This window comes from Sorex fumeus, unplaced genomic scaffold, assembly GCF_029834395.1.
Source record: "Sorex fumeus unplaced genomic scaffold, SorFum_2.1 ptg000093l, whole genome shotgun sequence".
NCBI classification, from domain to species: domain Eukaryota; kingdom Metazoa; phylum Chordata; class Mammalia; order Eulipotyphla; family Soricidae; genus Sorex; species Sorex fumeus.
Genome location: NW_026606150.1, coordinates 3,612,414 through 3,639,258, shown reverse-complemented (window position 1 = coordinate 3,639,258; position 26,845 = coordinate 3,612,414). Strand labels below are relative to the sequence as shown.

General features: G+C 64.5%; 1 protein-coding gene across 3 annotated transcripts in view; it reads right to left on the bottom strand.

Moving 5' to 3' along the window:
* Nucleotides 1–35: 35 nt before the first annotated feature.
* Nucleotides 36–26,845, bottom strand: part of MARK2 (microtubule affinity regulating kinase 2) — a 54,829-nt gene continuing 28,019 nt past the window's right edge. The window contains exons 2-19 of one of the 3 annotated variants that reach the window (XM_056131705.1): nucleotides 10,839–11,018; nucleotides 10,668–10,721; nucleotides 8,649–8,697; nucleotides 8,437–8,502; nucleotides 8,282–8,352; nucleotides 8,047–8,103; nucleotides 7,224–7,460; nucleotides 6,732–6,851; nucleotides 6,529–6,628; nucleotides 6,313–6,425; nucleotides 4,650–4,782; nucleotides 4,267–4,445; nucleotides 4,077–4,174; nucleotides 3,489–3,650; nucleotides 2,760–3,017; nucleotides 1,890–1,916; nucleotides 554–598; nucleotides 36–430 (exon numbers count right to left, since the gene is read on the bottom strand). In XM_056131705.1, the coding sequence (XP_055987680.1) occupies nucleotides 73–430; nucleotides 554–598; nucleotides 1,890–1,916; nucleotides 2,760–3,017; nucleotides 3,489–3,650; nucleotides 4,077–4,174; nucleotides 4,267–4,445; nucleotides 4,650–4,782; nucleotides 6,313–6,425; nucleotides 6,529–6,628; nucleotides 6,732–6,851; nucleotides 7,224–7,460; nucleotides 8,047–8,103; nucleotides 8,282–8,352; nucleotides 8,437–8,502; nucleotides 8,649–8,697; nucleotides 10,668–10,721; nucleotides 10,839–11,018 (2,307 nt within the window). In that variant the 3' untranslated portion in view covers nucleotides 36–72. The remainder of the gene's footprint in view (nucleotides 431–553; nucleotides 599–1,889; nucleotides 1,917–2,759; nucleotides 3,018–3,488; nucleotides 3,651–4,076; nucleotides 4,175–4,266; nucleotides 4,446–4,649; nucleotides 4,783–6,312; nucleotides 6,426–6,528; nucleotides 6,629–6,731; nucleotides 6,852–7,223; nucleotides 7,461–8,046; nucleotides 8,104–8,281; nucleotides 8,353–8,436; nucleotides 8,503–8,648; nucleotides 8,698–10,667; nucleotides 10,722–10,838; nucleotides 11,019–26,845) is intronic. The other 2 variants (XM_056131703.1, XM_056131704.1) reach the window with 2 other exon arrangements.

Below are 26,845 nucleotides of genomic sequence, written 5' to 3'. Positions count from 1 at the left end.
CGGGGGCGGGGAGAAGTGCCGGCAGGGGGAGCCCCGGGAGCCCCGCGCCCGCTCCGGGCGGGTGGGCGGCCGTTAAAGCTTGAGCTCGTTGGCTATTTTGGAGGCAATGTTCTTGAAGGCCATGGAGGTGCCCGAGATCCGCTTGAAGCGCACGCCGTTGAGCGAGAGCCGCGGCAGCTTGCACACCTCCATCTCCCACTGCACGAAGCTCTCGTGGCCCGGCGTGCCGTGCATGCACAGCAGCATGTACTTCTCGTGCAGCTCGCTCTGGCAGCTGTTCGCGTCCAGCACCTTGCGGATCTCCCGCATCATCTCGTTGGGCTCCATGGAGCTCGTGGTCTTCATGCTCCACGTGAAGCGCAGCGAGCGCGGCTTGGCCTCCCGGAACTCCTCCTTGTCCTTGTCGTTGCCGCCGCCCACCACGTGAGGTCTGCGGAGGGGAGGGGGTGGCGGCGTCAGGAGGCGGCTCCCCCACCGGGCCCGGGACGGGCGGGCGGGTGGGCGGGCGGAGGGGAGCGGGCCTGCCCTCCTGCCGCCCCCTCCGGCCTCTCACCTGAGCGTCTCCACCCGGTCTTTGCTTTCGGGTTCATTCAGGTTCCTCAAAAAACAGAGCGAGGGAGAGTTTAGCCTGGGGGCCTCTCGCGGCCTGAGCCGCCCCAAGCTGGAAGGGCCACCTGCCCGCCACCTGGCAGCGGCCCCTGGCCCCGGGCCTGACCCCTCGCCCTCAGCTCTGCTCTCGGTAGCCCCTCTCTGGAGGCAGCGAGTCCCCCCATGAGCCCCACTCCTTTTCAGATTCTGTTTGGGGCTCGGGGCCCATCCTCTGGCGTGCTCGGCCGCCGGCTAGGAAGTGCTGCGACCCCTGTACTAGCTCTCCGGCACCCCCACCTCGCAGGAGGGCGGAGGGCGGGTGGGAAGTCTGGCCCTGCTGAGCGGCTGGAAGGTGATGCTGGAGCGGGACCCGGGGGTGGCCTGGGGGGCAGGGGCGAGGAGGAGAGAGCAGCAGCAGCACATGGAAAAGGAGCACAGAGAGACACACCGGACAGAGTGCGCCCGCCCGCGGGGAGGAGCCGGCCATGCTCCAGCCCCACCTGGCCGGGCTGAGTCACCAGCCAGACATGCAGCCCAGGGAGGAGAGGGGCGAGTCTGAAGACCCGTTGGGGGGCACCGAGTGCCCGGGCAGGGCTTCGCCATAACGCCTTGGGGAACTAAACGCCCCCCTTGCCCCTCCCCATGGTCCTGGCACTCCCGCCTGCCATGGGCCCGCCCAGGCCTCCTCGAAGCGGAAGCCAGGATGGGGCGGCTGGGACTGCCCATGATTACCCAGGGGTTACGGGGGGGACCGTGGGGGGATCCCCAGGCCTCCCAACTGGGGGAGAGGAGAAGCTCTCGCTGCTCCAGGGGGGGCGTGGTGGGGGGGGCCGAGTGCTACAGGAGCTGCCAGAAGGGGGTGCTGTACCCCGCTCCTGACACGTCTCCCTGTGCGTGCGGGCATCAGACTCGGTGTGGAACCCCGTGTCCCCGCAGTACCTCCACAGACGTGCAACTCCCGAGGACACAGCCCTGGCGCCAGGGAGCCCAGGAGGGAGACCCAGAGCAGGAGCCCCTGGCCGAGCCCTTCCCAGCGCATGCACAGACGGGGAACCGGGGGGAGCCCAGGCCAGTGACCCAACCTGGGGGCGACAATCTTAAAGGGAGACTTCCCCGAGAGGGCGCCCCTGGCCTGGGCATAGGCCCACCGCTCTCAGTCCTGTGCCCTGAGCGGCGGTCAGGGGCGGCTTCGTCCCTTTAAGATGGCAGGAGAGGACACACAGGCGAGGTTAGCGGAAAGGGGAGTTAGTGGCCGCGGCAGGACACGGGACAGACACACACAGAGCGGGCTCAACGCCTACCTTCTGGCAAACCTGAAAGACAGATTTCTAAAAAAACAAACAAAAAAAGACAAAATAAAAAAAGAAATAAAACAAACAAACAAAAGAAACCAACGAGACGGTATGTGGATAAGCAGGTAGGGGGCGGGTGACCTAGGTTCAAGGGCCACCCCGTCGGTGGAAGAGCCGCTCAGCGGGGCGAGAGTCCCCAAGCCCCAGCCTGCACCCTGGCCCCCCGCCCCCCGCCAGGAGGAAGGGCCGCGAGCTCCCCCCACCCCGGGCCCCTGGCTGTTGGGGGGCAGGTGGGGTGGAGGCAGGGAGCAGCCCAGCGGCCTTGAGGTCTCCAGGGTGCGGGGGGTCAGGCCCACGCCGGCTCTGACACAGCAAAGGGGTCTGCCTGTCCCCCGCTCCCCATTTCTGCCCGGCAGCAAGGAGGGGCTGCGGCCGGACAACCCCAACCAGGCCTGGAGGTCAAAGGGAACCGAGACATGGTGGGAGGGGGGGCAGGACATGACACCCCGGGGGGCTCCCTGCTGGCCCAGCCTGGCTCACGCCTCATGACTCTGCAGCTGCGTCACCAAATCTAAGTTTCCATGGGAACCCAGGAGCGAAGAGGGGGCTTTTATTTTAGCATCTGAGTTCACACTCTCCGAGAAGAGGCGGCAGCGGCCATCTGCTTGGGGCCGGAGAACAAGGGGTGCGCGCGAGGCATTCGGAGGCGGCGGGGGCGGGGGAGGGGGCGTTGGACAGGAAGGCCCTGGGCACCCAAGGGGCCGACAAAGGCCAATCTCCCGAGACTTCCGCACCTCTCCTCTGCCTGTCAGAACCCCACCCGAGCCGGGGGAGCCCCATCCCCCCCGGGCCTGGCCACCCTCAGTGCCCGCACCTCACCTGCGCACGAACTTGGAGGTGAACTTGCTGAAGATGCTCCCCGAGGCCCCCCGGCGGCCCTGGGAGTTGCCAGACGGGGAGGCCGGGGTCACGCCGTAGGGCAGGTTCGGCTGGTCCCGCACCTGCCGCAGCTGCCCCGCGTGGAAGGTGCTCCGGCTGGACACGCCCCGGGGGAAATTAGTTCGTTCGGGGGCTCCACCGCCACTGCTGATGTTGTGGGCAGAGGGGGAGGCGACGGGGACGCGCTGGGGGGCCGTGCTGTGGGCGGAGAGGGGAGAGGGGGCAGGCAGCCGTCAGGGAGCAAGCCGGGCCGGACGCGGAGCAGGGAGGCGCTGGGGCAGGCAGCCATCGGGAGGAGACACGAGGGAGGGACGGCCACTGAGGACACGGGGACGGGACAGAGCACGGCTGCATGGAGGGCGGAGGCGGGGTGGCCACGGGCCGGCCCGGGGAGGGGCGAGGCCAGCGGGGGCCTCGGGGCCAACCAGGCTGCCCATCACGGCAGAGGTGCGGACTGGCCCCGGGGGCCCTAACGGAGTCTAGGGAGGCCCGGAACAAAAAACTTTCCTGCGGGGTGAGCCTGGGAGGGGATGGGGGTCGGGGGGTGTCGGCACGCTCCGGTCCGGCTCGGGCCACTGCCCGGCTGCGGGGGATCGGCCCCCAGATGGGAGGCGACCGCTGGGGGCGGGGAGGGCAGGCCGAGGGCAGCAGCTGCCCCAGCACACTTGCCTGGGCCGCGGCACCTCACAGTTACTGTCCGTGGGGGGCAGCCCAGTGGCCTTGTTGGGGTGCACGGAGGCCGACATGGATTTCTGGTGCTGGCGGGGTCGGGCCGCAGAGACTGCGGCGGAAGCAGAAGCCGTGGAGGCCCGGGACCCTGGCATGGTTAGGCTAGGAGACAAAAGCGGCGGAGAGGCCTGGGTTAGGGGCGGGTGGGCGACAGCCACAGCCGGGAGCAGCAGCAGGATGCGGCAGCGGGGACGGGATGGCAGGACACCAGGCCGGAGGGGCCGCGCTGGTCTCGCAGGGGGCCCGGAACAAGGGTGCGCGGCGACAGAGAGCAGGACACGGCGTGGAGGCGACAACCAAGACTAGGGGCCGGGCCGGAGTCTCCGCCTCTCAGCGGGCATCTTGGGTGCACCCCTGGCCGGGCCAGGCCGGTGAAGGTGGAGCCTGACGCGTGGCCCCTCCGGGCAGCGCCCTCAAAGGTCACAGGAGGAGGACACAGAGGTGCCGGGGCGGACAGCCGGACCGGACAGAACCAGGACGGAGGGCAGGCGCAGGGCGAGGCTGGCGGGGGGCGCCCGGCCCGCTCACCTGTCCTTGCCGTTCTGGATGGACGCCTGGCCCAGGCTGGCCCTCTCCAGAAGGGGCGAGTTCCTGCTTCGGTTTGTGCTGGTGGAAAGGACGCTGTTCTGTGGGGAGGAAGGGCAGAGCCGGGTCACGAAGACCCCGAGTCTCCCGCGCGCCGGCGACGAGGGGTCCCAGGCCGCAGAGGGGGGCTCACCGTGGACGGGGTGGGGGTGCTCTTCTTCCTCTCCAGGCCGGGCAGGGGGCTGGCAGGCACTTTGGCCGTGCTGCTGGCCTTGCGTCCCGACTCCCGGTCCTCCTCAGGCCGCTTGTTCTCTGCGTTGTTGCTCTGAGTCTTCTTCGAGTAGGAATTGGAGGTGGGGATGGCAGGACCAGCTGCTGGCAAAGGCACCAGTCAGGCGGGGCCCACAGGATGCCCCTTGTGCGTCGGCACGACTCTCGGCTGTCAGCGACCAGCCCAGGACCGGGACTAAAGGGCCACACAGCAGTGGCAGCCGAGATCGGTCCCCTCCGGGAATCGCCCCAAGAAATGACCCTGGTCACAGAGACACGTTCTTGCCAGGAGCCCCCAACACTGACCCTGGTCACTGAAGCGTCGCTGCTTGGGGTTGGCGGAGACGCTGCGCTGCACCTTGTGGGAGGGGGAGGGGGCGCTGCTGTTGGTCAGGTCGGCTGAGGGTCGAGGCTTCAAGGTGATGGTGTCGCCCTCCAGCTGCATGGGGAGAGTGTGTTACCCGTGGCACGCCCTTGTCTCCCCTCCCAGGCCCTCGGCAAGACCAACGGGGCTGGACCGATAGCACAGTGGGGAGGGCATTTGCCTTGCACGCGGCCGACCCGGGTTTAATTCCCGGCATCCCATATGGTCCCCCAAGCACCGCCAGGAGTCATTCCTGAGCATTGCTGGGTGTGGACACCCCCCCAAAAAAAAGATCAACGTACACGAAAACACCACCCGAGCCAGTGCCCCACAGATCCAAGGCAGCTCAAGATCCCCCTCAACCCTGCCCCTCTGCAGGAAAACGGGCCCAAAGAAAGCCCGGATGGGCTGGGGAGATGCCCAAAGGGATAGCGAGCAGCTTTCCACATGATCCCCCACCCCCCAGGAGCAACCCCCACTGCCGGCAGTACGGCTCTAGAACAGAGAACGCAGACGGGGTGTGGGAGGGCAATGCTCGAAGCGCAGGACTTTCTCAGGCTTCGCCTGGGGGCCTGGTTCCCCCAAAGCACTGCTGCATGTTTCTGGGTGACACCCCTCCCCCCACACCAGATACTTCCTAACTGGCTAAGAATGTAGGAGAGCAGGGTGGGGAGGCCGGTTGTGGGGACATGGGATGGGGAAGGAGGAGGCCCACAAACTCGACTCTGATGTGGGTTCCCAGACAGGCAGAACAATTGCAAGCACCGAGATGCACGCGCTCGGGGTGGGCAGAGGGACACATACTCAAGGCTCCTGGGACAGAGACCCACGTCCCGAGACAAACACACACACTCCAGAAACAGACCCACATCCCTACACACACACACACACACACACACACACCCCTATGAGAAAAACCCTCCTTGCCCAGATTCATATACATACTCTAAAGACAGACCCACATTCCGATATACTCTCTCTCTCTCTCTCTCTCTCTCTCTCTCTCTCACACACACACACACACACACTCACTCCTAATGAACACAGACCCACATCCCTACACACACGCTTCTATGAGATAGAGACACACATCCCTAGACACAAACCCAGAGATAGACCTACCTCCCTAGACACACACACACACACACACACACCTATAAGACAAACCCACATCCCTAGACAGACAGACAGACACACTACTAAGAGACAGAGACCTACATCCCTAGACTCACACACACCTGTATGAGGCAGCAGCCTATCTACCTAGGCATATGTGAGTACACCCAGTCGCCACACACAGAGACCCAGACCACTGACAGTAGGGCCTCCAGAGCTGGCAGGCTACTTGTCCAATCAACAAGGGAAAACCTGTGTTCCACGATGAACTTCTGACTCCACAGGGGTCACAGGCTATGTTCTTCAGGGAGCTAGGTATGCGTGGCTGGGCTGGGCGCGAGGGGAAGGGGGGATGCTGGATAGTGGAGGATTTGAGGGCGTGGCTAGACCGAGGGTGGAGCTCTGAGGGGCGGGGCCATTCTTTGAGGGGCGTGGCTGGGCAGCTGAGGGGGCTGTTCTGAGGGGCGGGCAGCAGGCGGGGACACACACCTCTGAGCTCTTGTAGCCCAGGAGCAGATAGGTGGCCATCACCTCGTTGTATCTCTGGCCCACCAGTGAGTCCTGGATCTCTTCCCGGGTGTAGCCCATGGACACCATCAACTCTGCACGGGACAGGGAGGGAGGACAGCATCCCGTTAAGGCTGGTCCAGAGGCCAGGCCCCCCAGGGCTCGACCGGGTCCTCATGCTGGCCAGCACAGCCTCACCTGTCCGCCGGGGGTCCTTATAGTCGGGGAGTGGCTCCACATAAGGCTTTAACTCGTCATCTTCGTGACCCACGTTCATCCATCGGTCTTTCATGATTTGCTGGGGGGCAGAGGGGAGGGGGGTGGAGAGGAAGCGGACTCAGCGTGGCCGTGTCCTCGGCATCCCGGGCCTTCCTCCAGCCAGCAGGGCTCGGGCTGCTCACCTCTAAAGTGCCTCTCTTGCTGGGATTGAGAATGAGAAATTTCTTCAGCAGGTTTTCACAGTCTGTGGACATGTAGAACGGAATGCGGTATTTCCCCCTCAGCACCCGCTCCCGCAGCTCCTGGAGGAGGGAAAGGGCAATGATTCCTGGCTCGGGGGAGAAGCCGACATCCGGAAGGCTGCGAGCAGGCCCAGAACAAGGCACTTCCCCCGGAGAAGCCGCGAAGTCCAGTGCCCTGTGCGCTCCGCCTGGCCACCCAGGCCTGCCATCCTGAGCGGCAGACACGCGCATTTTATCCCCTCTCAAGAAAACACCCCGCTGACTACTCGGGGTGCAGAAGGCCCTCCAACTGCCGCGGCCTGCAGCCAGCTCCCCTTGGAGGCTCGGGCGTGAGAGAAAAACGGAGACAGGTAGCAAGGGTCAGAGGTCAGGCTGACGTCAGAGGCTGAGGGTGGAGGAGGGGCAAGGATGTGAGCCCACACTCCACTCCACCTTGAGGTTCTGTCCATCGAACGGCAGGGACCCGCTGACCAGGGTGTACAGGATCACGCCCAGGCTCCACACGTCCACCTCGGGGCCGTCATACTTTTTGCCCTGGAAGAGCTCCGGGGCGGCGTACGGGGGGCTGCCACAGAAGGTATCCAGCTTGTTCCCGAAGGTGAATTCGTTGCTGAAGCCAAAGTCTGCTATCTTGATGTTCATGTCAGCATCCAAGAGCAGGTTTTCTGCCTGGGAGGTCAGAAGGGAACTGTCAGGGGCTGGAGCGACAGGACAGCGGGGAGGGCGCTTCGGCCTTGCACGAGGCCGGGCCAGCTTCGATTCTGGCACCGCACATGGGCCCCTGTGCTCTGCCAGGAGTAGCCCCTGAGCATCACCAGGTGTGGCTCCCAAGCAAAAGCAGGAAGTCAGGGGCAGCAGCAGGCCCAGCCCCAGCACTGGGCAGGAAGGAGCTGGGGGCTGGGGACGCAGAGAAGGCCACTTTCCGCTTTGGACTTCTGGCTATCCGGCAGGGCGGGCTGGGGGTCACTGCAACCAGGTCAGGCTGGGGACAGTCACCAGGCTACTGCGAGGATGCTGAGGGCTCAAAGCCACTTGGGGGGCATAAAGCTTCTCATCACACCTCGTGGAACCTCGTGGAACCCATGAGGGCCTGGGGGTCGCACCCCAGGGAGAGAACCGAGCTAAGTGGGCACCCCTCTGGGGGCCGTGCTGGGCAGCCCGGAAGTGCTCGCCACTCAGGGTAGAATCCGGAGGGGCTTCCCCCGCCTCTCCAGAGAACTCGAGAGGACCGCCATGCCGTAGCCCCCGCTCTCACCTTCAAGTCTCGGTGCACGATGAACTTCTGGTGGCAGTACTGCACGGCAGACACTATCTGGAAAGAAGGAGCAAGGCTTAGCCCCGGCCCCTGGGCGCCCCCGGGGCTGCTCCTGCTGAGCCCTAGAGAAGCCCCAAGTGCTTGTCAAAGGCCGCACACAGCAGACCAGCAGCACCCCTGCCACGCCAACCCCCAACAGGCAGAGTGGCAGCCCCCACCCCCAAATCTCACCCACCTGGCGGAATTTGGCCCGAGCCTCCTTTTCTTTCATCCTGCCATGAGCTACCAGGTAATCGAACACCTCTCCTGCAGGGAGGGGGCATGGTCTGGGTCAGTGCTTGCCACGGCGGGGTGGGGGACACAGGAAGCGGGGTGGGGTTGGGGGGGTACCTCCACTCGCGTACTCCATCACAAGGTAGAGCGTCTTCTCCGTCTCGATCACTTCGAATAATTTAACTGCAAGAGAAACGGCCAAGCCCCGGATCGAACAGGGATCGAGGGTCCCCCCTTTCACATCCCGCCCCCCCCAACCGCAGGGGCAGCCCGCGGCCACTCCCCCCTGCGGGCATGAGGGCAGCGGGAGGGAGGACGCGGATTCTCACCGATGTTGGGATGATTCAAAACCTTCATTATCCTCACTTCGCGGAAGAGCTGGAAAACGAAACAGCAGGGGTGGTGCCTGCTCCGCAGGGCCCCCCCAGATGGACCCCGTTCTGGGGGAGCGCTCCCCAGGGACGCCTGCCACAAGCGCGCTGCAGTCAGTTCTGCCCCCAAACAGCAGGTGGGTTTGGTGGGGGGACTGGGAGCCCAACTACATGAATATTCAGAACCTGCGTTGCTTCAAGCAGTTCAGAGACAAAACCCACCATACTCGGGCCTGGTGTGTGTGTGTGTGTGTGTTGGGGGGGGGCACAGGTGTGCCACTGGGGGCTTTTTCTAAGTTCAGAGACAAAATCCACCATACTTGGGCCTGGTGTGTATGTGTGTGTTGGGGGGGGGGGAGCACAGGTGTGCCGCTGGGGGGCTTTTTCCAAGGGGGGCTCCTGATCTACAGAGTTGGAGGGCTCGGCACGAGTGGGGAGCCCTTTCCTCATGGGCCTCTGGGTGGTGGCAGAAGATGCCACTCCTATATATAGCTGATGCCAATTTTAATCAAATCCACCTCCACACACTCACGCTCTCTTTGTGAAACAAAATCAGGGCCTCCAAAGCCTGTATTTCCAGAAAGAAAGATGACAGAAATGAACCCCATCCCCTCTGCGGGGGCCAGAGGAGTGGAGGTGGGTTTCGGTAACAGGCCTCGCCGCTCCCACAGAGAACCAGGCTTGGCTTTGCTGGTTCCCGTTTCTCTGAGGGGGGTGGGGGAGGGCACAGGACGGGACGGGGCCCTGGGGGAGGGGGGGGTCTGGAGACAGAACTAGGGAGGCCACTAGAGACACCGGGACCAGGTGCAGTGGCTGAGCACCCACCATGCGGGTGTGGCCCCGGGTCCCAGCACTGGCACCTGGTGCCGGGCCCGGCTGAACCCCTCAAGGGGTTGGTGCGTTGGTGCTTGTCAAGGCTCACTCTGGGGGCAGATGTCAGGAAGGGCCCTGAAGAGTCTGGGCAGGCGCTTCTGCCATGGCTCTGGGCAGTCCCCACTGTCTCTTCCTTTTTCTTTTTATTGCTTTTTGGGTCACACCCGGCGATGCACAGGTGTTACTCCTGGCTCTGCGCTCAGGAATTACCCCTGGCGGTGCTCAGGGGACCAGATGGGATGCTGGGGATCAAACCCGAGTCGGCCACATGCAAGGCAAACACCCTAACCACTGTGCTATTGCTCCAGCTCCTCCTCTTCCTTTCTTTCTGGAAAGCTGCCCCCTTCAAACCGGGGGCCTTGAGGGGATACCAGGAGGGGGCAGGGATGTCAGTGGTCAGGAAAAGTAGGGGAACACTGTGGTTCTGGCCGTCGGTGAGTCATGTCGGAGCACCTCAACTTCTAGGTGGGCCCCTGCAACCCGAGCTCCCCCCTCCCTGGGGCTGATCTGTGGGCAGGAGGCGAGGCCTTCTGCTAACTCGAGCAACACAACGTGCTCGTGAATAGAAAGACGCCGGCAGCCACGAGCTGGGGCGCTGGGTTGTTCAAGGTCAGAAAACCTGAACCGGGATGCCCGGGACCAGGAGGGCTCGGAAAGTGGCTGGAACTCTGGGGAGGGCAGCGACAGCCAGGCTGGCCCCTGCCCGCGGACACCTCCGTTCAGTCCCTGCAGCAGTGCCCCATTGCTGAGGTCACGGCCTGCCAGGAGGGTGCCCCTGCAGCTCAGAAACCTCGGTCACCCTTGTCCGTGTGACTCTGGCGGGGAGGAGGGGGTGGGCACATGTCCATGTTGCCTGCAGCGGCGGTGGGACAGACACAAGACCACTCTGACCTGGAGGGAGTGTCTGCGCTCGCAAGAAGGGGATCCCTCGCACAAGGATCCTGCCTGACACAGAAAGTGGGTGACAGAGGCAGCCCGGGCATCCACACTGGGGACCCAGGAGAGCCTGAGGCCACAGAGCTAGACCAGGGGTCCCAGGGGGGTGCGAGGCGGACAGCTGCCAGCTGGGAGCTCCCAGGGAGGAGGGGGCAGGCCGGCGCTCACCTTCTGGAGGCTGGAGGAGTTCAGCTGTGTCTTGTCGATGATCTTCACAGCCACCTGAGCACGACACAAGAGCCCCCCGGCACCTCCGTGTCAGCTGAGCAGACCCCAAGCAGACCCCGCACAGGCCAGTCTCGCCACCACCCCCCCCCCCCGCCCCCGGCACTTGCTCACCTCTTTCCCCGTTAGGATGTGCCGGGCCAGCTTCACCTTGGCAAAGTTGCCCTTGCCGATGGTCTTGAGGAGCCGGTAGTTGCCGATGTGGGGCTGCTCGTCGGCCGAGGGGGCCGAGTTGCGGGCCCGCAGCATGTTGGACTTACTGCTGGGCTTGGCGTCGAGGTGTGCCAGGGCGGGCTGTGGCGGGAACGGGCACCGTCATCAGGCACTGCCCCCTTCGCGCCCCTCCCCCCTCCCCCAGCCCCCTCCGGGGCGCCAAAGAGGCTGGGGGGTGAGGGGGCAGCCGGGGTAAGGATGGGGGTCGCACAAGGCAGGCAGAGAGCCTACAGGCAGGGAAGAGGAGAAGAGGCCCCCCGAGATGGGATGCTGGGGGGGGCATTCGGTGATACAAGCGCCCACCCTGGCAGGGCCCTTCCGGTGGGAGCGAGGTGCAACAGGACAGGAACGTGAGCATGACCCCAAGGGCTCCGCACCCCCAGTGTGGGCCGGGGGGGCCTCTCGGGGGAGGGGGCTCTGCGAGACAGGACGGCCCCTCACAGCCCAGACCCTTGAGGACCCGCGGGTGGAGTCTGAGTGCGTCCTGAGCTCCACAGGGAACAGACCAGGCGGCGACAAAGGGGGCTGAGTCGGCCAGGAGGAGACAGACACCGACCGACCCCTCACAGGTGAGCGGGAAGCAGCACAGTGACGGGAAAACAAAAGGCCAAAAGCAACAGAAGCCAAGTGGGATGTGGAGGGCTGGGGGTGAAGGGGGGATGGAGACAGGAGGGGCGGGCAATGGACCCTCTGGTGGGAGTCTGGCGTTGGGACTCTGTACGCAGGAAGCCCCAGCACTGGCAATGCTGTGTAAGTCACTCACATGGAAAAACAGGGGAAAAAAAAAAAGTTTTTTTTTTTTTTTAAAAAAAAGGGGGGGGTGCTGCAGACCTGCGGGACATGCCTCCAACAACAGACAGTCCGCAGAGGGCGACCTCAGACCTCAGGAGGTCCAGCCAGGAGGAACAGCAGTGGGGATTCCCCAAACTTGGGGAACCACCCTTCCCTGTTCGCCCAGACCCCGTCTTCGCTCGAGCCACCTGGTGGGACCTGCACAGCGGCTGCCCGCGGAGGACGGAGCTGTTGGGGAACCAAGCTGCGCGCGAAGGAATCGGGCGCAGCCAGACGCGATGGCAGGGGCGGGCCTGGAGAGGTGGCTGGGGGTCAGGCTGGCGCGAGGGCTGAGGGCGGGCGGCAGGCCTGGGGCAGGGGTCGGAGAACGGGAGAACCACGAAGAAGGACACAGGGCGGGTGGTTCGGCTTCTCCAAGTCACCCAGAACAAGCAAATGGAGCAATGGAAAGAGACTGAAAGGCCAGACAGTGCAAGGGGGCTGGGGTGTAGGGCTTCTTTCTTTTTTGGGGGGATGGGGGTGGGATCACACCCGGCAATGCTCAGGGCTTTGTCCTGGCTCTGCATTCAGGAATCACTCCTGGCGGTGCTCTGGAGGCACTATGGGATGCTGGGGATCGAACCCGGGTCGGCTGCACGCAAAGCCAGCGTCCTGCCCTCCCCGCGGTGCTACGGCTCTGGCCCCACACCCCACCGGGCTTCGCTCTGCGGTGGTTAAACACTCAATGAAGCTGGCCACGGAGTCCCAGGGATTCCCAGGGCTGAGGGGTCACTGAAAGCCACTTCACTGACTTTGTTACTTTACTTTTTCAGTTGTTAGTTTGGGGACCACACTTGGTGGTGCTGTGGGGGAGTGAATGAGACAATGTGACAATCAAATGGCCTGGGGGGAGCCAGAGGAGTCTGGTCTCAGCCTTGTCTGGACCGTGCCCTGGCATCTCCCTCAAGACCTTCACCATGGGCAGGGGCAGGAAGAGAGTGGGGCCTGCAGGGTCTGGGTTCACATCCTGCTGGTCTAGGGAGCCCAAGACCCCCTCGCCCAGTTCCTTGGCTTCAGCGTTTCCACTCTGCCCCCCCACACACACCTGTCTGGGAGGCACCGTCACAGCCCCGGGCGCCCGCGTGGGGAGGACACCACGTGCCTTAGGGCGCGGGTAAGAGGGGCCGAGGAGACAGCACACGGGTGGAGTGCACCCAGGGCTCCCCAAGCAACACCGGGTGTGGCCCCAAAACAAAACAAAACACAAGTGGGTGGGACTGGGAAAGCCCCCCACCCCCGTCTTGGAAGAGCGCCCAACCCCCTGGGGTCCCGTGCCATGGGAGTCAGATGAAGCCCCGCCCGGCCGGGGAGGGTTCTCTCGCCAGGCACCTGAGGTGGGAAGGGGGCTGGGCCACCTTGAACTTCTGGCAGTGGGGCCGGAGCGACAGCACAGCGGGAAGGGCGTTTGTCTTACACGTGGCTGACCCGGGTTCGATCACCAGCATCCCCTAATCTTCCCCAAGCACCCACCGGGAGTGATTCCGGAGAGCAGACCCAGGCGTAAGCCCTGAGTCCCAGTGGGTGTGTCCCCGAAACCCGAAACACCTGGCAGGATGCAGGAGCTTGTGGCTGCCAGCCTGTCCCGAGCTGGGCCTTCAGCCCTGGGACTGGATGCGGCGGCCTCGACCCCGGTGCCCAGCCCCACAGGGCAGTGAGGCCTGTTCCAGGCTTCAGTCCGGGGAGAGCTTGCGGCTGGCCCCGACGCCAACGCCCAGAAGCTCCATCTCGGAACCAAGCCCACGCGAAACCTAGCAGAGAGCATGGTCCTGGCAAGCATCCGAAGCCCGGGGTCACTGTCACAACTGAGAAATGGGTTGGGGGGGGGGGGCGGCGCAGAGTGTGGCTGTCTCCCTGGCACGGTGGAAGCAGTCTCACGCACGCCAGAATCACACGAACCCCACCTCAGCCTTTGAGCACATATTCTAGGGCTGTCAGCGCATCCTCAAGAGGGGGATGAAACCGCTGCCAAGTGGGGAGGAGGCCCTGCAGAGGGGGTCTGGGGCGAGCCAGGCTGGCCACCCACTCCCCATGTCCCGCAGCACTCAGGGAGGAGCCGCTGGCCCTCCAAGGTCCACACCTGAGCGCCATGGCCCAAGTCCGCGGTCAGCACAGTCCGCTGGGGCAGGGCAGCTCGAGGCTCACACAGTGGGGGGATGCCCAGGACGGACACACTCCTCTCTCCTCTGCACGGGTCTCCCCGGCTGGCGAGCGAGAGGGGCCGAGGAGAGGCGCCGGGCAGGAAGTCACCTAGACCCAGGCCTCTCTGCGGCTCTGACCGGGCCCAGATCCCACCAAGAGCAGGTGCAGAGGGTTCGCTGCCCCTGGGGCCGCCAGCTGGGCAGAGACGGGACACCAGACCTTTACAAAGCTCTGGCTCCACCACACCCCAGGGAGGGGCCCCCAGCCTGCTGAAAGGAGACCTCCCCCCACCCCCCGGCCCCAGGACCCAGAAGTCACGGACCAAGGTGGGCCGTGGGCCCTCCTGCCCGGCCAGACGCAGACGTGAGGGGAGCACGGGTGAACAGGGTCGAGCACCGAGCTGGGAGAGGGCCCGGGTGCCACTGTTCCTCCGGGCAGATCGCTGGGCCCGGCCAGGCCCGCTGCCAGGCTCGCCAGGAAGACGGCGCTGACTCAGGCGGGCAGGGCGCTGTCCCCCCACCCTGCCCCAACAGCTCGCCCCTGGAAAGGCTCTCGCTGCGGGGCACTTGCACCCCGCTGGCGGGCCCCAAGCAGCAGAGAAGGGAAGGAAGCGGGGCCCCGTGTCCCCTCGCGGGCCCCGACCTGCCCCCGCGGCCTCTCCCTCCGGCTCGGACCCGCCCCTGCTACCTGCCCCTCTGCCCCTCTTCCCTTCCCCGCCGGGGCCACCCGATGCCCCCGAACCCCACTTCCTTGTCCCTGGCTGGTCCCTGGCCCGCTCGGGCAAGACTCTGCGGGTGCTGCCCTGGGGGTGGGCGGGAGGAGAGGGGAGTGGGCGACTCCCGAGCCCGCGGAGGGGAAACGTACCCGGCAGGAGAAGGGGGCCGGGGCTGCCGGCGACTTCCATTCAGCACAGCCCCACGGCAGAGCCCGGCAGGCAGGCGGCGAGGGCAAAGTGCAGAGGCCGAGCGAGCGGGAGCCGGGCCCAGGGCGGGGGCCTGCGGCGCCGCTGCCGCCCTCACTCCCTCACGCGGCGCCTTCCACCACCTCCTCGAGGACAGCGCAGCGCCGGCCCAGCTGGAGCCGCTCCTGCCTGGGAACCTGCACGGTGTCGCAACCGAAACCGCCCGCCACGAGCACGCAGCGGGCCCGGCCAGGAGTGCGCCGGGGACCAGGCCCCACGCTTCCCGGGGGTCTCGCGGGGCAGGCGGCCTCCCCCTCACCAGGAGTGGTCCCGGCAGGGGCACCTCGGCGGGAGCCAGGTGGAGGGCAGAGGCAGGAGGAACCAGAGGGCGAGAGCCAGGGAGAGCAAGAGGCGGGTTCTGAGCCAACTTCCTCCTCCCTCCCCTCCCCCTCCCCGGAAGTGGGCTGCCCCACCCTCCCCAAGGTGCTCGGCTGGGTAACAGCTGGGACCGGGCGGGCGGAAGGAGCCTCCAGACAGGCCCGTCATAAAGCCCTTATCTCCTGCGGTGGCAGGTGGGACCTGGGAAGGGGCTGGATCCAGGCTAGGAGGAGCAGGGCATGAATCAGACCTGTGGCCCCGGAGAGGAGAGACAGACCAGCACCGCCCCCTCCCCCCGGCCAGAGGAAGGGTGTGTGTGTGTGTGTGTGTGTGTGTGTGTGTGTGTGTGTGTATGCTGAAACCAGGAAATGAACTGCTCCACGGAGAACAGTTTCATGTGAGTTCGATACAAACTCTACTGATGCACAAAATGCCTTCAACACTATGGGGGGGGGGGACTGAGGGTGCCATGGGCCCTGTCCAACAGGACAGTGGGGAGGGCATTTGCCTTGCACACATATGACCTGGGTTTGACCCCCAGCATCCCAAGCACCGCCAGGAGTAACCCTGAAACATCGCCAGGTGTGGCTGAAAAAGCAAAAAAAGAAAAAAAAAAAGCTTTTGGATCACCCATCCAGCGATGCTCAGGGATTAGTTACTCTTGGCTCTGCACTCCGGAATCAGCGCTTAGGGGATGATATGGGGTGGTGGGGACCGAACTTGGGTCGGCCGCATGCAAGGCAAGCATCCTATCCCTGCACTACCTCTCCAGCCTTAAGCTATGGGCTCCAAACAAAAAACGTGTCATTAATAGGGAATGGGACGTTTAACCCTCAATTTAATGCACGCACACACAGCTCACATGCCCACCCCATGTGTGTGTTTACACCACACGTGCACGCACCCTTACACACCACCCTCCAGCGCGTGGGACCCAGGCTCTGCTGCAGCCTTTTCTCAGGGACTCAGACGGAAGCTCAAGTCTTACCCCTGGCTCTGCACTCAGACATCACTACTGGCAGGCCTGGGGACCACATATGGTAGCAGGGATCCTCCAGGTCAGCTGTGGGCAAGGCAAGTGCCCTGCCCGCTGTACTCTTTCCTGCCCCTACTTCGTGTTCTTTTCCTGAGTTCAGACTAGGGTCTCCCCAGCCCAGGTCCCCACAGTGGGCCTCATCACACCAGGCACACACCCACCCCCCCCAAAAACCAGCCTTCCAGGGAGCCCTGCTCACACACATACCGGCCCAGCCGCGGACCTCCAGGATGGATGCGGTCTCATCCCGCAGGGGGCCAGCAGGTCACGAGCACTCCTCTCCGAGCACACCACCCCTCTCGGGCCCCTTTGGGGCTTAAACTGCTTCCATTTCTCCCAAAGGTTAGTCCGTGGCTTCTCCCCCAGCCCCGAGGGTGGGCGGTGGAGGTGGGTCTGAACGGGCCTAGCAGGGCCCTGTAAGGGGGGTGGTGTGGGGGGGTGGGGGGAGACTCGCTTCCGCAGTGCCATCTGTGGGGAGGCGACCCAAGGCTCTGGCTCTGCAGAGGTAGCAGGCGCTGACCTCAAACAGAGGCTGGGAGAGCCGGGCAGGGCAGCCTGGCGAGTCACGTGGCTGGTTCTTTAACCCTTCCTCCTCCTCCTCTGCCCCAGGAGTTGACGGGGCACTCTGGGAGCCGGGCAACTGCCGCTCCAACGGCGAGAGTCCATAAAGGCGAGGAGCACTACGGGTAGGAGAGGCCTGGCCAAGTGCTGACCAGTGCGTGGGCGGGGGTGCGGTCACCTGCCCTTCTAGACCAGCTCAGGAGTGCCTATGCATGAAGGAGATTGGCCGGCGCTAGGCTGGAGGCTGGCATCCCTAGAGGCTGTGGGGCCTCTCACGTCCCAGGCGGCGGCTGGGTGCTGACCTCTGGGGGGCAGAGTTGCCCACAGGGCCTGAGCTCAGGGACCATCCCAGGGGTTCGCAGGGTCCCGGGGAAGAGCCTGACTGCAGGTCCCAGCGCAGCGAAGCTGGGGTTCCTTCCCTTTCAGGAAAGCCAAGTTCCTGCCACGGTGCCTCCTTCCTGATAGCCTGCCAGGAGCCGGGCGTGGGACAGGTTCCCCACCCGCCGGCCCAGGGGCTGCTCTCCGGCCCTGGTCAGTCCTTCCCGGATGGACCAGGAGACTCGACCGGCCAGACCCGAGCCGACGGACCAGTCTCACATGGCGCCCGCTCCTCCCGTACCACCGGGTTACTGTAACCATAGAGACCAACAAGTTCCTCCGGAGCGCCGAGAGCAGCCTGCCAAGCAGCCAGGGCTCGGGGGAGGCAGAAGGCAGAGAGGATTGTGGGGGGCTGGCGGGGAGCACCCCGTGCAGTGCGGGGCCTCCTCTGAAATCCCTTCTCTTTGCCTGGTGCTCCGCTCGGCCGCTGGTGGGGCAGTGAGCTCCAAGTGGCCCGGAAGGCCCCTGGCTCACCTCGCAGTGGGCAAGGAAGGTGCTGAAGAGCCACACCGGAGGGCACAGGGCCACACTTAGAGGGCACAGGGCCACCCTTGGGGGGCACAGGGTCACGGGCACTGTGCTCTGAAAGGATCCACATAGCAGAGCCTCATCGATCTCAAATCCTTCGGTCCAGAGCATTATTCGGTCCAGGCCTCTGCCTGGCCACAGCACCCCGGGAGCGCCTGTCCATCTCCGCTCACTCAGGCCTGGTGGGCCCGACCCCCTGGCACTCGGCACTCGGAGTTCTGTCCCTTTCCACGTGCTCCACGCCAAGTGCCGGCGCCCCCCACCCCCCCAGCCGCTTGATGCCCTAGGCGGCGGAATGAAGGTAGCACAACGGGGGCCAGAGCAGCAGTACGCGGGGCAGGGCATCTGACTGCATATGGCCGACCCGCGCTCAACCCCCAGCACCCGACGGCCCCCGAGAACTGCCACGAGTAATGCCTGAGCGCAAGCCAGGAGCCAGCCCGAAGCACCGCTGGGCGTGGCCCCGAGTCACCCGCTGTCCAGCAAGGACGAGGCAGCAGACAGAAACACCAAACCCGAGGCCCCCTCCCCATGCCAGGAGAGAGGAGGACACGCAGCGCCTCGCCCCGCACCCTGTTCCCTGGCTGGGGCCTCCGTCTCCCTAGGCGGGAGGAACTGGTCTGCGTGAGTCAGGCCACGGCAGAGCCCGCCATGCAGCCCCGACACACACAGGGGGAAGGACTCAGGCCGCACGCTGGTGGCCGCGTCCGTGGCAGCCACCCGAACATGGACTCCCGGGAACCAGCTTCCTCGGGGACTGCTGAGGTCCACGGGTCTCTCTCTTGGCCCCAAATCTCAGGGCGAAAGTGGACCCCAAAGTCAACGGCATTCAGACTGAGGGTACAGGAGCAGCCGGTGGAGCCTGGACCCCTCCTTTCACACCGGGGGGCTCCCCCCAGAGCATCGGGGCACACAGTCACTCTCTCGGCCCCCCCCCTTTGCTCCCTGGCAAGGCCAGGCTGCCTGTGGGACCCAGGAGTGACAAGCCGGGAGGTGATGTTTACGTCCTGCTCAACACTCAACTGTTCCTCCTTGAACCAACACGCTGACTGCCAGACCCTGGCTGCTCAGAATGCCCCCGAAGCCCCCCCATCCACACCTGCCTCCTGTGCAGATCGGGGCCCTCCCATCCCCCCAAACTGCCTCCTGTTCCAGAGAAGCAGGGGACTAAAAACGGCAGCTGGGGAGTTCGGTTGACTCACCCAGCATAATCATCTCCTCCCAGAATCTCCCATCTCCTCCTGGGGTTTTTGCCAACACAAAGCAAAAAAGAAGCACGAGATCTGAGAGAGAGAGAGAGAGAGAGAGAGAGAGAGAGAGAGAGAGAGAGAGAGAGAGAGAGAAAAGAAAGAAAGAGAAACCCTCAGTGTTTATGCAACAGCCTTGCTACCTGCGGGGTTCAACCCCCTCCCGCTCACTCCAGCCCTGGGCCCGCCCTGGATCCTGGGCGAGGAAGAGGAGCGAAGAGTGAGCGCCTGGGCCCGCCCCGCCGGAAGGTGCTGGAAGGTGCTGAGCGTGCCGGGAAGGAGCAAAGGAGAAAGCCGGGCCTGCCTACTCGCCCGCCCGCCCACCCCCTCTCTGACAGGGAGCTGAAGAAGGAGACTCAGCAAAACACACGGGGACAAAGTCAGCTGCCCCAGAAGTGACCCCGGCCAGAGGTCAGAGCTCCAGCAAGAAAAAGGACCAGAACCAGCGAAAGTCTCGGCCGGGCAGTGATGGGCCGCCCCACCCATCGGTAGGGTTCACTAAAGTTCCAAAGCCACCTCCGCACCCCGGCACGGCACTCCCGGCTGCCACCCGCACAGGCAGTGGCTCTGTCCCACCCCCTCCCTGCAGAACACCACTGGGAACCCAGAAGGCGGGGTCAGGGGGACAGGGGCACTCGCCTGCCTGGCCTGCCTGTCCCTCAGAGCGGGGTGGGGGGGGACAGCTGACGTCGGTGCTGTGACTACGAAGCGGCCGGTGCACTTCCACCCGCCACGTGCCAGTCTGCAAGGGCAAAGCCAGGCCAGAACCCCCCAAGCTGGGATAGACGCTGTGGCTCGGCAGCAGAAACGGGGTCTCCTGAACTTCCCACCATGGGGGAGGAGCGATGCACAGCACTGAGGGGGCTGGGAGGGTGGAAGGGGAGAGGAGGCGCCGCACAGGCACCAGCAGAGCGTCTCTGAGGGACAGGGAAGGGCAGGGAGCCCGGGAGTGGCCTCTCGGTCGGGCATCAGCCTCACCAGTGGGGGCACACATGCTCCGCCTCGTGGGACCACGGCGCCTGTGGGCACACTCAGTGCACACCCTGGGGGCAGGGACGGACAGCAGGTGTGGGGCTCTGCTGACTGCCCGAACAGGGCGAGCATTTCCTCCCCCCAGGAGGGAAGGAGGCAGGAATAGGCTGAGTGCAGGCCGCTTTTTTGGTTTTGTTTTGGGGGGGGGCCACACCCGGAGACACTCAGGGGTGACTCCTGGCTCTACACTCAGGAATTACTCCTGGGGGTACTCAGGGAACCATGCGGGATGCCGGGGATGGAACCCCGGTTGGCCCTGTGCAAGGGAAGTGCCCTCCCTGCTGTACGTCACTCCGGCCCTGAGTGCAGTCTTGGCTTGTGGGACCTGCCTGGCCAGCCCCGAGCAGGCCACGAGTGACCCCCGAGCATGGAGTCAGGAGCAGCCTCCAGCAGGTGTGGCCGGTCCCAAACCAAACAAAGAGAAGAAGCGAAGGGAGGAGACTGGGAAGCCTAATCTGAGATGCATGGGTCAGCCTGATGTCACTCAGGGTCGCCTCCAGGCTCCCGTCCTCTCCCAGGGGCCAGCCCAGCACCCGGCCCAGGGGCAGAGCGCAAGCAGCCCACAGTCACTTCCCAGTCCTGGCACTAAAACACTTTTTTTCTTTTTTTGCTTTTTGGGTCACACCCGGCAATGCTCAGGGGTTACTCCTGGCTCTGCACTCAGGAATTACTCCTGGTGGTGCTCAGCGCACCATATGGGATGCTGGGAATTGAACCCGGGTCGGCTGCGTGCAAGGCAAACACCCTACCCGCTATGCTATCATTCCAGCCCCTAAAACACACTTTACTTGTAGCGGGGTCTTTGTGAGTCCTGGGAAGAGGATCAGATGGCACTGGGAAGGGAGTGGGCTGAGAAGGGCCCCGGGAGCGGGCCCTCCCCTTCTGGGCTCCCAGCAGGAGGCGCCGTTGGAGGCAGACAGACAAGCACATGGCAGGGGGCAGGCAGCCAGGCTCATTCAGAGAGCGAGGGAGGAAGGGGCGCCCCACCTGGAGAACACTCTCTCCAGCCAGCCCTGAAGACCTGACAAGGGAGAGGGACCCCTCCCACCCCCACCCCTAGACCTCCAAAGAGATGAACTACGCTGGACAGAACCCAGGTCCAAGCACCTACAGGGAGCCCCTCCCCCAAGGCACAGTGGGTATCTGGCGAGAAAAAGTCCACTCGTGTCCCAGCCCCCCAGCCCCCAGTGAGGGGCTGCAGCTCGCCTGCGCTTTGGGCCCCTTCTGGACTTCCGGTGTGGGTCTACGGCCATGGCAGGTCTCCCGCGGGTGGCTCTTTCCCCGAGGAGCACACTCCGGGCCCAGCCGGCCGCCAACCCCATCCCGTGCTGGCTCTTACCACCAGGCTCTCTTCCAGACAACTCAAACCCAACCGGGCCATTCACGGAGCCACACGAGGCTCCAGCAACCCCACAGGTCTCTCCCTCCCGTACAAGGCCTCCCTGCTTCCCCTTCGGAAAAGCCCTTGAATTTTTTTTTTCTTTTTAGGTCACACCCAGCGATGCACAGGGGTTACTCCTGGCTCTGCACTCAGGAGTTACTCCTGGTGGTGCTCAGGGGACCCTATATGGGATGCTGGGAATTGAGCCCGGGTCGGCCGTGTGCAAGGCAAACGCCCTACCCGCTGTGCTATGGCTCCAGCCCCCGGAAAAGCCTTTAAACACACACATCCCACCCCGGGAAAATCCGAACTACACTCCCTGGTGCCTGGCGCCAAGCTCGCCAAGACTCTCAAGCTATTCAGGGTTTAGACCCAGAACTACACGAATCGATTGGCACGGGGAAGGGGGGAAGCAGAGACGCAGCTGAGACGCTCGAGCTGTGAGCCGCGGGGAACACGGGTGCGCGCACGCGTGCGGGTGGGTGTGGGGGCACTCAGCCGCCCCCCCCCCCAGCTCTCTGCCGGCAGTGACCGGGCTCCCCTGACCAGCTGTCCCGTGCACACAGCACTGAACTGGACCGCGGGGTGGGTGCTGGATCTCCTATGCCAGGAACTGGCCGGGGTCCGTCTCGGGGGCGTTTCCCTGGAGCAGCTGCGCGCGCCCTGGGCCTCTGCACACGGGCCAGAGAGCCGGGAGCGGGAAAGCAGCCGCAGGAAGTGGGGGGCTGCGCCTTGCCACCTGCTCCCCACAAAGGTGGCACCCAGGCACCCACTCACCCTCCCTCCGCCGCAGCTTCCTCTGGGCAGCGCCTCTTCTGCCCTGACAGCTCTACCCCGTCAAGTGACCCCAGGAAGAGATAACCAGGGTCATGTGAGTTGGCCCAGCACTTTCTGCTGCCCTTGTTTGTGGGCGAGAGGATTAAAGCGACCTGTCCAGGAGGGAAGGGCGCAGGCACCGGGGCCCGCTTGGAGGAACGCGGCCAAGAAATCTTTTGCTCATCTACACAGCAGAAACCTCTCACCAAACGCCGAACCAGAGAACGAAGCCAAATACCACTCACGATCAAGTGACCTTGAGGCACTGCCCAACTTTTCCAATTTCCTCGGCCAAAGACTAATGTTTGGGGTCTGGTGGGGGGCGAAGGGGGGAGCGTGCAGGGGCAGGGGCAGGGAAGAGAGGGACCACCAAGAGCCCCAAACGACATCAACAGCTCAGCAGAGCCCCTCTGGCTACCAAGAAACAGACAGGGGAGGAAAGGCATACGTAAGAGGGGGTTTCCGGGTCCCTCTGATGCAAATAAGCCCTGGCTTTCTCGGGCTCCAAACGCCCCACCAGAGGCCAAAGTACGGAACGGCTCCGCTCAGGACTCAGTGTCTGACTCCGTGTCCGACAGCCCTGGGACGGGGCTCGGACGTGCGGGGAGCTGGGCCCCACTGCAGGGTGGCCCTGTGGACCCTGGGGGTACAGCACCAGCCAGATAGGAAGAGGAGGCCTGCTGGGCCATGCCTCACACGCTAGCCCCTGGCTCTGCCAAACCGGCCATTTGCCCCTGCTGCTCTGCGGAGACCTTTGTCAACCAACCGTCTTCTCAGCAGCCTGCTCACCTGAGGGAGCCTCCCCAGGGGCGCTGGGACCCAGACCTGTGCTCCCGGCCCCAAGGCTGTTTCCCCACCGTGGGATCCCTTGGCCGCCGCAGCAGCCAGCAGAGAGGGCCAGAGCAGCTCCTTCCGGGGTCGGGGGCCGACCCCCTCACATCCTCTCTAGCAAAGGTGCAGCTACCACTTTCCCAGCCTGTCACTGGTCAGCGAGGCCAGCGGAGACGCGAGGAGCTTGCTGGAACCACAGGTAGCAAAGCCAGGCCGGGGCGAGGGCTCTGCCAGGCCTCCCGAGATTAAACCCCACCCACCCACACTTCCGGCGGCTCCCACTCAGCCAGGTGGGAGCATCGGGTGGGTGACCGGGTCTCCGGACCCCGGCAGGCAGCGCGGGGCTCCAGAAGCACATACTCACGCGTCCATTTATCTCTCTCCAGATCGCTGCTGTCATGCAAGGCAGGAGGGTGGCGGCCGAGTCCCCGCTCTGAGCCTCAGAGCCCAGAGCCGGTCACTCCAGTTTACTCGGCAGGGGGCAGGGAGAGGGGGAGGCGGGCAGACCGAGTCTGGATTTTCAAGCCCCGCCCCTAGAACCAGGGAGGGGGCCCGCGGCCCGGTTCCCGCCAGCCCAGGGGCAGGCGGGAGCCTCGGATGGGGAAGAATTCCAGCAAGCAGACAGGCGCGGCGGAGGGAGACCCACCTGGGCAGGGAGCTCGGCAGGGCCCTGCAGTCCACACCGGCCTGAGCGGGAGGGAGGGGCGCAGGCCCAGGTCGGGGAGGGGGCCAGACTAGCAGGGGCGGGTGCCGAGAGCCTGGGGTCAGGGTTCAACACGCTCACTGGGAGTGCCCGTATGTGACTCAAACCCTGGTGCCCGACCTCCTGGGGCAGGGGAAGGGGAGTCTCACTGGCTCTGTGCCGCCTCAGTGGGTGGGACGGACGGGGCGAACAGGACGGAGCAGAAGTCACAGAGGGGGCCTTGGCAGAGCGGGCGAGCCCAGGGTCAGAGCAGAGCCTGTGGCTGCCACATAGAGGTGCTGTTTAGTGACAAACGCCCGGAGTGGCAGAGGGAGGCCAGCGGGCACTTTCACTTTCTCAGCGAGGCCACCAGCTGCTTCCCCAAGCCTGCAGAAGCCCGGGGGTGGGGGGTGGAGGGACACGCCTTTGCAGCAGTGGCCCTGGAAGGGGCTAGTCCACCACCTACTGTGCTCTCTGGGGGGTGCCCACCCTGGGAACAGGAAGTGGCAGCTTCCATTCCCGCTGCCTCTGCCAACCTGAGGCCAGCCTGACCTGGCCCTGCACACTGCCACTCCGGGATCCACACCCGTCTTCAGACAGGGAAGGTTCTCTCCGGCCTCGGCCACAGTCACCGCTGCCCGGAGCCCCTCCCTCCTGCTCTGCACCCACTCCCCTTCCTCCAGGAAGGCTTCCAGGCACCTCTCTAAGTGGGCAGCCCTCTCGCGCTGCTCCCCGCGGCCTCTCTCCTTTCACAGCTTTGGGTGGCTGCCTTGCCACAAGCAAGGAGCGAGGTCCAAGGGAAATTTCCAGGCCTTAAGTCATCTCTGTGACCTCAGTGCCTGGCGCCCACCAGCTCTCCAGAGAGGTTTTCCCAATCCCCGAGGGCAGGCGCGGGGCAGGGGCTCTCTCTGGAGCGACTCCTCACCCAATAGCTCTTAGCACCACTGGGCATCATGTGACCCGCTGCACCTGGGCCAGGCGCGGGCCAGTGCCGCGACTTAAGTCCAGTCCCGGGCCCTGGAGCCCCTGTGGATGGCCGGCCACCGTCCCTGGCAGGCCTTGTCCTCCCCAGCCTCCCTCTGCCAGGAAGTCTGAGGGCCCCCGGCCACCCCCGCGCAGACCTGCCTCTGGAGTGGAAGCAGCGGGGCCCGGGGCCCAGGCCCAGCTCCAACCAAACAACGGAAGAGCCCGACCCAACAGTCGTCCTCTGGGGCCGGTGCTGCCCATGTGGACACCGAATGGCTGAAGGTGAGCTCTGAGGGGCTGTCCAGTGTGGATCGGGTGGGGCAGGGGGCCTGTGTGTTCACCAGCCTCTTGGCCCAGGCCCGGAGACGCCACAGGAAGTGGGCAGGGGCTACATGTCCTGAAGACCACATCCGGAGCTCCGCCTCCACGGACCCACCTGCCTGAGAAAACCTCAGCAGGCAGGACGGACACCAAGTGCGCACACACACACGTGAACACACATGCAGAGCACAGTGAACAGTGCATGTGGAGATGGGAACACACCTGGAGTGCACTAACGAACACGTGGACCACATGGCACATACATGCATAATGCACATGAACACGTGGTACATGCAAAACTATAGAACTTTAAGCACGTGGAATACACAGTGCATACACGCAGAATACACATGGAACACAGATGTGAAACACATATGGACATGCATGGAAATCCCCACCGCCTGGACTGAGAGATAATACAGCAGGGAGGGCGTTTGCCTGGCACGCGGCAGACCCGGATTCAATCTCCGGCACCCCAGATCGTCCCCCGAACACCACCAGGACTGAGCCAAATGCAGGGCCAGGAGGAAGCCCTGAGCACCCTGAGGTGTGACCCGCCCCCCCACCAAAAAACCATCACAACCCTGACCCTCTGACTCCCAGGGGCCGGCAGGTAGGCACAGGAAAAGGCACTCACCAGTCTATTTTCACGGGCCCCAGGGCTCGGCGGCCCTGATCTGGGCTGCAAGGGTCCCTGGCACACCCGTGCCCAGCACCCGCCCCTCCCATGTCCCGGCTCTCCTGGATAGGGCGCTGCCCTGAGCAGCAGTTTCAGTGGCCAGCCCGGCAGACCCGTCGAGCAGGTCCCGCCCCGCCACCAAGACAGGGGCGCGAAGGAAGGAAGCAGAGGCGGCCCGTCCTTCCTCACTCTCTCGACCCGGAGGCCCTGGGAACCAGGCCCCTGACTTCACAGCTCCGGGTCAGCGCGGAGGGTGACTGAGCCCCCCCAACAGGGAAGATCCGGGTCCCCCAGGCGCCGGCGCTGAGGTGGTGTGAAGCGGGCCTTCCTGTGCTGCCCTCCCGCACTCCCTGCCTCCCTATAAATAGCTCCAGCCTGCCCATGCAGCCCACATGACCGCGCCAGCCCTGGCCAGAATCCCCCACTCTGATGGACCTCGGCTCGGCACAGGCCAGAGGGCGGTGGTCCCTGGTCTCTGATCTCCATCTCACCTCAGAGAAGCCCGCCGTGATTTTCGCCAAGGCTTAACCTAGACTCCAGAGGGCCCACCCTCCCCCATAGCCGCGCATCCTGGAAAGGTTTTCCTCCTTCAGGACGGACAGTGTGCCCTATGGAAGTGGGGGTCCAGTGCTGGCCTTGCACGCCACCAACGTGGGTTCAATCCGGAGCACGGAGCCAGGAGTAAGCCCTGAGCACCGCCAAGTGTGGCCCCAAACCAAAACAAACAAAATACTAAAAAGAAAAACATGCCCTCATTGTAGTACCCACTCAGACACAGGTCAGGACCTGGGGCTTCTGCGGTCAAAACTACCAGCAGCCTGACTGACAATCACACACGGCCCTTCCCTGAGCTGAAGCAGGGAGCAACAGCCAGGTAAAAAAAAAAAAATCATTTCACAGATAATTAGAAGACAAAGGCCTGCGCCTGGCTCCGGGGAAGGGACTGGCAGTCCCGAGTGCAGGTGCTGGTGGCAGAAAAGCACCTGCCTCACAGCCCGGGCCCCAAGTAGGGGGTCAAGTGACAGTCGCCTGTGCTCTCGACTGACTACAAGTCTGTGCGCACAATCCTGGAGGCGGCCCACGAGCCGAGAGGTCCCCGGTCTGAGTCTTGGCAGACCCTAAGTCCTGCCAAGGCTGAAGAAGGCCATGGGCAGCGACTCTGCTTCCGCCGCTCCTGTTTGACCAGACAAAGTCAGAGAGT